We start from the raw sequence: 11,655 nt of genomic DNA, 5'->3' as shown, positions 1-11,655 counted from the left end.
AAGTTAATATAATTATTTCAATCTGATTTTCTCCAATGAATACATTTCTTGTAAAGAAAACTTTACTTATGAATACGTAGGCGAAGTAAATAACTGTTTAAAAATAATAATAAAAAAATTGTTGACGACTCTACACCCTCGCACTTCCGTTTAACAAGCGCCAATAAATTAATTAGAGCTTCGTTAAAGACGTCAATCGCTTGTATTGAATATCGCTTCCTCGCACAACATCCTAACAGATGACTATTCCACTGTTACGCCATTTTCGCCCCTATTCCCCATCGGAACGGACTTAACATTAGAAAAATTCGGCACAGAGTTTACGTATTACACTAAAATTTAATGTAAACAAAGTGTGTTATTTTCGATATTTTTAAAATATAAATGAGCCTCATTGAGGACGGCTCGTTCAATGAATTTGAAAAAAAAAAGCGTAAAAATAGTGTTAATGGTCTCACAGGAACCATTTTATGAGGGATTAAACGAAGGAAGTGCCTTCACGACCTTTTTATCTGGGAGTTTTACGACGAAAGAGGTTTTATATCCATAATTACGTATTTTTTACGCGCGTAAAGGGGAACGGATAATTAGTTGCAGTAACAAAGTATACGTGTGCTCTCGGGTTTATTTTACATCTAGATGAGTACTAAATCTATGGTTTTATATCTTCGGAACAATAGCCATCTGGAATTAAAGAGCTGACCCATTTTAATTCTCAATAACTATCTTTCAAATTACTTCGACTAACGCTAGTACTTCAAACAAACTAGCTAACTATTTCCAGTAATTTTTTTTGCATGCAATCGTTAACATACTTTTTATATTGGTATTATTCGATAAATAACTCAAGTATATTTTTTATATTGAAAAAGTTAGAGCTTGACCACAATCCCACCCGATGAAGTGATGATGTGGTCTAAAGATGGTACGCGCTAGCTTTGTAAATGCCTATTCACTCTACTCTTGAAGGCTCCACGTCGTACTTGGACGGAAAAACTGACTCCGGCAACTTATTCCAATCCTTTGCAGTACGCACAAGGAACATTCTGTTATTTAATTATTACAGCTAGAATAAACTTGTTTTTAATCTTTACGAAATCCAATAATTCTGGCTGAATAATTTTTTGGATATCGCACTGCAATAAAAAAACGTAGGTACCATAGACCACTTTCCCATGGATTGTAAAAAAATAATCGCAAGTCCATTGACGAAGGGCCACCAACGCACTAGACGTAGGCAAGTGCTGTCGCCTGTGAAGTGACCGCCGCGGGGTGGGCGACGCCTCTCGTCTAGACTGCACCCATACTATGGAAACTCGAATATTTGAAGTGAGTTTGCTGCGAATTTATGTCTATTCGAATAATTTTCTTTAGGACTTAGTAATTATAATTGTGTTAAATCTGATCTATAGTATAACTTTGTATAAGACCTCTCGTAATAGAGATGTTACTCAATTTGGCATCATTATTATGTTTGTTGTTAAATGAATATGTCAAAAGATGATTTTATTGTCCGCCTTCCCTTTTTAATGCTGTACCTAATCCCCTACTTTCGCATTATCTTTTTATCTGTATTTTAAGACCAAAAATATTTTTGAAAATACATAATAAATATCTTATTAGGTATGTAAGTAAAAAAATTACTTCGACTTATCAATCTTCCTGTGGTAGGGGATCACAGTTGCACAAAATCTGGTGCGATTTTTTTGACGTCTCGACTGATTTGAAATTGTTTTGCCTATTAGTTAAGTGGCGTGGCAAATTGTACTAATTTGCTTTTTCTACCAAACCTTTTTTTTGTTCAAAGGGGTAAAGGTTTAAAAGGTTGCTCCAATGGTGCCGTTCTTTTAAAAGATATCCGGAGTGTCCTTATAATAACATTGCCTTAATGAATCGAAACTAAGTAAACATAATTAGTAAGTTTTTAATAGTTTCTATACATTGCATACATTGCAGAGCTGGTGCGGCTTGTGAAGCGGCTGAAAAGGCTAAGGCTAACAAATACAGGGGTCTCGGCTCCGAATATGAATTTGTCCCATTCGGTGTCGAGACCCTTGGTCCGTGGGGTCCTAGCGCTAAAAGTCTTTTTAAGGAAACAGCAAAAAGGTTAGTCGACATCACAGGAGACCGAAGAGCTGGCAGCTACCTCGGACAAAGAATAAGTCTTGCCATTCAAAGGGGGAACGCTGCCAGTATCTTCGGAACGTTGCCTAAAGGGACACCTTTTAATGATATATTTTAGTTTTTATGTATTATATTTAATCTAATATTTTAATTTATTGTATATAAATTTTTAATTTTAGTTAATTATATTGCTTTTTAACATTGTAAAAAATATAATCAATTTAATTGAGGCTAAAAATTAACACGGGTTTATTATCTAAGTTAAGTACATACATAAAATTATTGTTTAAAAGATTAAATAAAACAATAACTTAATGCATAGAATATAGTAAAAATAAATAAAAATAAATCTTTCCGTTCTATATTTAGCGGAGCCGTTTACTGTGTCATTTGCTTTAGTCATCCCGCCAATTTCGGGTTCGTTTACCCTAGTCCTTCTCATGTCGATGCACCACTTTTATATTGCATTTTGTGCAATAAGGTGACTATAACTGGAAAGAATAGAACGTTAGTATATCCGATGTGAACCGGCCGCAGTTTCGATCCGTAGCAAATGTGCGATGTAAACAAAGCTCTGGGAATGTCGGCCATTACTGACGCCATCAAACGAACATTGTCGTTACGCAACGTTGATTGTCTACATGTGCTGAGACAAGTGTTGTCACTTATGTAATCTTCAATTATTTACAACCATCAACCCATCGCAGATTTACTCCAAGAAAAAATGTCTAAGGCTTGGGTAATAGAACATTCTGTATTCGATCTATTTTCACGACGGTTTATTTTTTTTAAATAATAGGAATTTCACCATGAGTTTCCACTTATATATTGTCATTTAAGTTTTTTTTTCGACGAAAAAGAAAGGCATAACATTATGGTTTTGTACAATTGATGTAAACCTACAGACATCCTACTAAAGTTATATTACAACGCAAAACGTATAGAGAATAAAATTACCTACAGCTATTGATATTCTTGCAGATAATCTACCGAATAACATATTAAAAACTACATCCAGATGTATCACGTGCCGCACCAAAGAGGTACCATGTACAAAAAAGTTTATAAAAGAAAAACAATTAGATAGTTAATTCAGTCGGGAGCTGACCGATGTTTACATGTGAGCAGCCAGTAATTAGTGATGTGCTGTAGGCGTATTTGTTTACCTGATGACATTTCCGGCGCACGTGCTCTCCGAAACACGAGCCCAGCGAGCGTCACCACTAAACGTCTCTAGTGATGGGTACTGCAACTACATATATGAAATATCGATATTGATGAGTTTTTAGATATCAACTAATTATTATTTTCTTTTATTTAACAGTGATCATCGGCTGGATGCTGCGTCCGATTGGCTGAGTGCTTTAATTTTTTATGGTAGCAGACTTTTTATATTAGCAGTGTTTTTTTTTGTCTAAGTTATTAATGATTCATTATTTTACGACATTGATTTAAAAAAATTCTAATTCTTTTTCCCCTCTTTCTTAGCAAACCGGCATTATGGATATATGCGGAGAATTATTTTTTTAATCTTTAGGATAGTTTATTTTGTTTACTTTAATTAATTAATGGAATTATTTAAAGCTAAACATGACTTTAGAATATCAGCTATAGATGAAGATTATCAATAAATTCGATACAATTTTAATTTTATCGATACCGGTTACAATTCTACGCATCCTAATGAGAGGATGGGCGGTAATGCAATGTTTAGAGCACTAACGCATCGACAATCGGTAATTGTCGACTCATCACTTTGACCGTTTTAAAGCGAACCGATAGAATTAAAATAAACGTTTTCTTCGAATTTTGATTACAGGTATTTAATGATGTCTTCTTAGGAGAGATTGTTTCTATTTCTTTTTTTTTATTAATCGTTCATTATCTTCTGATTTGTCGGTTGTGTAGAAAGAATTGTTATTTATCTCAGATATATTTCAATACCCGAATTTCTTCTAATAGTAAAAATTACTCCGTTTTGATCGAGTTTGCTAAAACTAGTAAAAATTACCAATGCGATTTACCGTGGGTTTTTGAAACTCGTCATCCCCATAATTATTTTTGACGGAACAGAGATAACAGTATGTTCTAAACGGAGATTTTGTTCTCAAAAACCCACGGTTAGAAACATCATATTTTAACATACAATAATAGTTATCTATAGCAAAAAATACCTAGTGTAAATAATCTCATGGCAACTATTGATTTAACATTTCTAGTAATTTTAGCTGAAGATTTTATGCCTTTCTTACTTAAAGAATAATAAATCATAAAAGAATAGTGGTGGGATTCAATAAAACAATGTAATTATTTACGTCCATTGTTTACGACGGAAATTTAACAATGCACGTAGGACTTCGCATCTATTCGTGGCAACAACTACGAACATTTCCAACACCGTAGAATTATACATTGATTGGCAAAATTAGCAAATAGTCCCGCCTATATACAGGTGATGTAAGAAAACAACAAAAGAAGTTTTTACTCATTAACCTTAAATAACCTAAAACTTGTAAACGTTAGTAAAAAAGTAATAATCCGTAAATCTTTAATCAATTTTATTACACGACTTGATATTAACTTTTTTTTGTAACTTGTAACAAATTATACCTAGTTCTAATCTTCAAATATGTGCATACATTTGTTAGTTTCTGGATAACTAAATAGGTACATTAGTATTATTTACGAACATAAAATATCAGGATATTTGTTCAGAGCAAAGTTTATATGATAGCTGTCGCCCGCGATTTTGTCCGCGTGAAATTAAAAAAAATAATTATTCGTTAGCCTAGAATGTGTTCTATATCCATGCCAAATTTCATCGAGATCCTTTCAGCCGTTCTGGAGATATCTAACAAACGTCTATCCATCCATACATGTGAACTTTCGCATTTATAACATGTGTAAGATTGAAAGCAATATACAAGGAAATATAAAACGGATCACATACATCAATATTTATTGATGGGCGAAACTTTAAGAAACGCGTTTTACTTGTGTTTGTTGATATTTATATTAAATATTTATTTTATATACAGTAAATATGTACTACTAGTATAATGCAAATATCAGTTTTTTAAATTCTTCACTTTTTAGTAGGCTTAGTTGCTCCATCTACGTTTATGTTATTATTCATATGAGTGCTAAAGAGCCAGCCGAAAATCAGCGCAGGGACGGCTTAGTTCGTGCATAAACTGAGCTGGCTTCTTTTTGGCTCAGTTTTGCTTAATTGTGCATAGAATTAAGTCCCTAAAATTTGTATACTTTGTTCAATTGTGTCGCAATAAATGTTTTCCTTTCTTAAAGTAGATTAAGTTAGTTCTAAGAAAATTTTAGTTACATGTTAGAAGTTTGATTCTTCGAGCAGATTTAAATTATTTTACATGTCGTCACATCAAATGTACTTCATATTCAAAGCGTAATTCTTAAAATGTAAAACAGCTTTCAAAGCTATCGGGGCGAGTCGAAAGTGTAACGGCAGTGAGTCTTAGAAAATTCTTCGTCCGGAAGTCGAAGCTTGGAATTTTCATAATGTTGCACCGCGCGCTCCTTCGTTCACTATTCATATGATAATTCTAAATTTGCTCGTATAGTATGGAAAAGCATTCTGGAATTCTGGATCTATAATCTTCTGTAGCAACTTAGTTACAAAACAGTCTTTTCCTTGTCTTGTAGGAAGAGAAGGAGAGAATAATATCTTTTATTCAAGTTTTAAGACAATGCAAACAAACAGTTAAGTTGTTTTTTTTAAGCAAGCGGCTACTTTTCAAATTAGTGAAGTTTACTTACTAAAGAAATTGGGAAAACATTGTAAAGCGCTGAAAAATAATGATAATTAGGTACTTGCCCATTATACTATCAATGTCATAAAGTTTTAGCCTTTTATAGACGTAGATAATGTAGGATATTAGGATATAAATAAATTAGACTCCATACTTATTAAACCGCTCCTCGTACAAGCGATTTCTTTGGTGGTGATTTCGCGGACATTCTTAACTTCGAGTCTAGCACTGTCTTTACGTCTACCAAAAGTAAAACAAACAGTATTTTCGCTATGACATTTTTTTCAACTCATCTACCGCCACCATATATCCCCGGCGGGTCTGTAATATACGCCTACTTTACTAAATTACTATAAGTAAGTCAGTCTCCAATGTTTTGGTTCCTTTTTTTATCAACGTATTGTATTATAATTAGGTAATGTTTACTTCTCAATTTTGGTGTTCGTAAATAAAAATATCGAACTAAGAGTGATCAAATGAATAACGACCTTAAGCCGTACTAGCTATAATATTACAGAATCTTTCCTTCAAAAGTTTTATGAATCTACAGAAGTCTACAGCTACACTGCATATAGACATTCTAGTGAAAAGAATTGAGTGATTAGCTCTTACTTACGAGACGGGATCGAGGTAAAGCGCTAGCTTGATTATGGTAAAAAAAAAGAAAATTCTGGAAGTAATTAGGACGAGGAATTGTTCTTTAAAAATACTAAAACAATTTTGTAAATTGCACTTTTATTTAAAATTTTGAATTAACTACACAAACATACTATTTACAAACGTGACCAACTAAATTACAATATTATCTAGAAATAACTTTAAAACATTATTTACAACAAAATAAACAACTAACTTTAACAATTACACTATCTACTGATGCTTCTAACTTGTCTTTGGTATTTTATTTTTGGTGTACATTAAATAATCTTTGGTTTATTGATTGAAATAAAGATTTTTTTTATCTTTCTACGTTAAATAGTTTTACTTTGTTTATCTACAAATAACAATGTTCTAAAATAATTTATTTCGCATTCAAATAAACGTGTTTTTTTTAAATACTATTATAAAGATTCTTTTCTACGTAAATTTGAAAAAGGAACATCCCATTTTTAAAATTTAATTCTCTATTTCAATATTACTGGCCATGCTTTCATTGCTGTTCTCATCGTGAAGCATTTTGCGTTTATCGACTTTCTCTTTCGTATTATTTGCGTCTTCCCTTAAATTTTTCATATCTATGCTCGATTCACCTTGATTTCTATCCAAATCGCAAGGCACTGGCATACCGAAGGATGAATGACTAGGATAGTACATATATGATAATGGTATGTTGGTATAATTGACACCTAAATGAGGTCCATACAACGACTGAAGCACTGCTTGATTATAGGACTCTTGTAAAAGTGCTTTGTATTCCGGATTCTTGGCAAAATCGACGCCGTAAACACCAGCAAAATGTTTCAATATAGGCGAACCTTCTAGAAGATTCGGTGGTGTAAATAGAGGATTTAATGTTTTACCAATAATCGGTGTTTGGTACGTTTTTAAATCAGGTATGGTTGGTTGGCCATTGTTATTAACAAGTACTTTTACAGCTACTTTTCTAGCGTGGTTAGCTGCCGCTGCTGCGGCGGCAAGCATGCCGCTTTCCTGCATCTGCATTTGTTTTCTTTTGGTTTTGTATCTTCGGTTTTGAAACCATATTTTGACTTGGGTTTCAGTGAGTTTTAAGCTGACCGCTAAGTCGGCGCGTTCCGGACCAGAGAGATATCTCTGTTGACTGAACCGTCTTTCGAGTTCGTATACTTGAGCGTGTGAGAAAGCCGCTCTCGATCGTTTCTTTCGTCCACCATTTTGCGTGTACTCGTTGATGTTGTAGTTTGGAGAGTGTAGGGCTCTAGTATCAGGTGGAGGAGGTGTGGTACACTTTCGTGGCTCGTAGTGTAAGTTGAAAGGTTTATAGCCGATATCTGAGTTTGGGGAGGAGTTGCTGCGTCGTATCGGCGAGCCTGTGTTTGATGAGCGTGAATCATAGTCATCTGTAACAATTGAAAATTCAATTTTAATGTAAGTTATGAAAATAAATTGGGAACAATACGTACTTTATCTTTTATGATACAGTGACGATAATTTTAAGCAGCTTAAAAATTCTTGCATAGTGTATTTGAAACTATTTAATGGCTTCTTCTCCTATAATATTTAAGATATTTATAAATATTACTGATTAAGTAAACGAAACGCGAGTTCTAACAGCTAAGTTCTTATGAAAGAGGTAGGAAGGTCATCAAAAGAAGTTAATATCAAACGTTAAATGTATTCAATGTAGTCAATCAGTCTCACGCCATTCGCTTATAAAGGAGCATTCACAATGGATCCATTACACAAATTGTCATTAGTCGGTCGGTCGGGTAAAACTTTTTGAATAGATTTAACAATGTTTTCGCGTGTGCGCATTCTTTTGTTATAGTTTCATTTATAAAACGGTGACATTATTGTAATGTTTAGTTAATTTAGTGCGATTTAGTTTACTAATTTCCTTACTACTTATAGAAATATTAATAATGCACTGCCAGACCTTTTATGAAGAAGAAACGAGTGGTAAAGTATATGTGAAAGGATAGAAACGGCATCGTACTTTAATCGTGACTATTGGCTAAGAAATACATACATTTTACTTCTTCATTATGTAATATATAAAATTCTCGTGTCGCGGTGTTTGTGGTTAAACTCCTCCGAAACGGCTTGAATTTCGACACAAAATTTCATGTGAATCGGTCACATGAAATTTTGTGTGCCTATTGGGTAGGTCTGAGAATCGGCCAACATCTATTTTTCATACCCCTATTAAGTTTTTTTTTAACTGCGCGCGGAAGGAGTCGCGGGCGACAGCTAGTCTTTTTATAAGAGTATGAAAAGTCATGATACTTCTAATTCACTGCTGACTTACGTAGCAATATCGATCGAATATAAGTCGGCAATTAACATTCAAAATAAGTAGGACCTCCAAAGTACTACATGCACTATAGAAAATTAACGAAAAAAGCTGTTCGCAATTCGACCGACACGTGTCTGTGGGACATAAGTAATTACTTTATTGAATGCTCGTATAGAGCGTAAGTGACGTGTCATAATGAGGGGTAGTGATGTAAGTGGTCGCGAGATGTCGCGCGCCGGCACCGACAGTGTAGACGCGCCATTACACATGCATTGTTCGCGATTTGAATTTGGAATGAACTCTTAATGTAATGACATTCGAAGGACGTTCGAAATTTGAATAATAATTTGGAATCCTAATTCTTTAAGCGTTAGAAAAAAAAGGTGAGAGTTAATTAAAATTATGTAACTTACACTATCGCTTATACAAATATAGCCGTTTCTTTATTTTACGAAATTTACAAACAGACAACTCTTTTAGGTGTTCGTTTTATAAATTCCTGTTTATACATAATTTATACCAACTCGAATTCTGTACTATTAACTTATTTTGATAAAACAGACTATAAAAATAATTAGACAAGACGGCTTTATTTTGTTTTATATGTACAATTAAGGTAAAAGTGGTCACTGCTATAAACCTAATAAAGAGAAACAGATCTATATTCATATAATAAAGCGGAAATTTTTGATTGTTTGTTTGTTTGCATTGAATAGCCTCAGAAATTACTGAAACGATTTGAAAATTCTTTCACTTTTGGAAAGCTACACTGCACCCGCTTGTTGTCGGCTATTTTTTTTTCGTTAAGCAAGACTTTTTAATTCTGCGCGGACGAAATCGCGGGAAACTGCTAGTTCAATATAAAGTCACTAGCGCTATTGCTAACCTTACGAACTAATAACGAGTTTATTTAGTATACATTACTAGCTGTTGCGAGCGACTACGTACGCGCTGAATTAAAAAAAATATAATAAAAAGCTTATATGTACTTCAAGACTAGGTATATTCTATATCTGTGCCAAATTTCATCAAGATCTGTTCCGTTCAGGAAATATCTTCAAATAAACATCCATCTATCCATCCATCTATCCATCCATCCATCTAAACATTAGCATTTACAATATAAGTATGTATTAAATATGATTTATGAACGCTTATTATTTATATTACAATATATAATTACAATCGTCTTTATATGGCGAGATAAACAAATAAAATAATAAATTAAGGCATAGACACGACATAGTAGAAGACACGATAAATTTTACAATGTCACTATAATCGGTTTAATATTTCTTAATTACAAACGAACAAATGAAATCTTTTGATTTTTATATTTTTGCCAATGTTACAGTTCTGTTTCATGACATTTATACTTGTAATATAAATACAGATAAGATGAAATAAATTTTAAACACAACTAACTTTAAAAAAAAAACATACCTGATAGTTCTGTGACTGGAAAATTATTCTTCCTCGACATATCCAGAGCACCATCGTCCCCGTAATCTCTGTAAGCGTTGCAATCGTCGTAGTACTTCATACTCTTTTCTACAACCTCCTTTCTTAAACCTTCATCCTTGTAACTGGCAGGTTTGCCGAGAAAACTCACTTTGAAATTAGAATTTGAAAAGTTCTCATAGTCACATTTTGTTTCGTTTTCTTTTGTTAATATGTCGTTTATTGAAAACGGTGTTGTTAGATTGCCAGTATCCATTTTAACTGTTATTATTTCGTATAACACATTAACACGTTTAGAAATACGTCCCACCGCAAAGCGTTCACTGAACGAATAAACTTTGGCTGATAGATTGCCCGGTTTAGTGCCTTAAGCTTTAGAAAGAGAAGGCATTAGACGATGTTCGATTGGTTTGTTTGTGTGGAAATGAGATAGCACAATAAGGGGCGTTAGATTTTTTAAAAAAGCTTGCGAAGTGCGCGCAGTGGGGATCGCTGAAGTTTTTCTTCAAGATGTTTACGTGAATGCCGTTTGATCGCTTTGCGTCGTTAGATAATTGTCGCAACAACAATTATTGGCCTGTGAGATTTATATAATTTATTTGCCTGTAAATTAGGTTTGCATAATTATCTAAAAATTGGAAAACCGTTTCCGAATGGAAAATGAGACACAATAATTTGTTCATTTGATTAATTAAAAGATTATTTAACGGGTTTTCACTACATGTTATTTCGCAAAGAAACTAAATTTCCTTGCGTAAGGTAAAACTTAGCTTCTGTGATAATTCTGAGTAGTCTTAGAAAAATTAATATTCTTAGGGAATGTTGAATGGGAACCAATTTATCTATTGTTTTTTAATTACTTTTGTATTTGACTTAAAAAAAAAACCTACTTAAAAACCTAACCTACCTAACTTAAAAAAAAAGTTTCAATAAAAATGAAATTAAATATACTTCAGTGCCAATTCGTAACAACCCTACTTTTCATTCGTTGCACGTCGCATCGTACTTCGACCGCGTTAACGCACCGCTTTAGTGGTAAGCACTACAAGTGTCTAGCCATCCCTCTCTCTCTAGTACAGAACCTGACAACCACAGTTAAACCTCTCTTTCGCCCATTAGTTCCACATTTAAATAGACCAATCAGGTGAGCGGTGGGATTGTGGTCGACCAATAAAAATACTTTGTGAGTGGAAATGTCAACATAAATTAATCTTTTTTATCTGTGTCGGATAAGATTTCTTTTTTTTCATGAAGTTCGCACCTGAGAAAAGTTAAAATATTTTATGTTTGTTTTTATGATGATTTTTTTAATTTATTATTTATTTACGGATTTAAATTAAATTGTTAGTAGAA

The 11,655-nt window shown here is 33.3% G+C and overlaps 1 protein-coding gene across 1 annotated transcript; it reads right to left on the bottom strand.

Annotated features, from left to right (window-relative positions):
* Positions 1 to 7,022: 7,022 nt before the first annotated feature.
* LOC106720500 (homeobox protein bagpipe) lies at positions 7,023 to 11,303 on the bottom strand. Its single transcript, XM_014515216.2, has 3 exons — positions 11,281 to 11,303; positions 10,285 to 10,625; positions 7,023 to 7,945 (listed from the first exon to the last, which is right to left on the bottom strand). Exons 1-3 carry the CDS (start codon positions 11,301 to 11,303, stop codon positions 7,023 to 7,025), a joined length of 1,287 nt encoding a protein of 428 aa, XP_014370702.2.
* Between the last annotated feature and the right edge of the window lie 352 nt (positions 11,304 to 11,655).

Source organism: Papilio machaon, chromosome 24, assembly GCF_912999745.1.
Source record: "Papilio machaon chromosome 24, ilPapMach1.1, whole genome shotgun sequence".
In the NCBI taxonomy this organism is placed as follows: domain Eukaryota; kingdom Metazoa; phylum Arthropoda; class Insecta; order Lepidoptera; family Papilionidae; genus Papilio; species Papilio machaon.
The sequence above is the reverse complement of the archived record's forward strand: the minus strand, read 5'-3'. Positions and strand labels throughout refer to the sequence as shown.

Coding starts and splice junctions, on each gene's coding strand:
- LOC106720500 (XM_014515216.2), bottom strand. CDS start 11,303: ATGCGACGTGCAACGAATGAAAA. Junction 10,626..11,280: donor CGACGTGCAACGAATGAAAA/GTAGGGTTGTTA, acceptor TTATTCGTTCAG/TGAACGCTTTGCGGTGGGAC. Junction 7,946..10,284: donor TCCAGTCACAGAACTATCAG/GTATGTTTTTTT, acceptor CAATTGTTACAG/ATGACTATGATTCACGCTCA.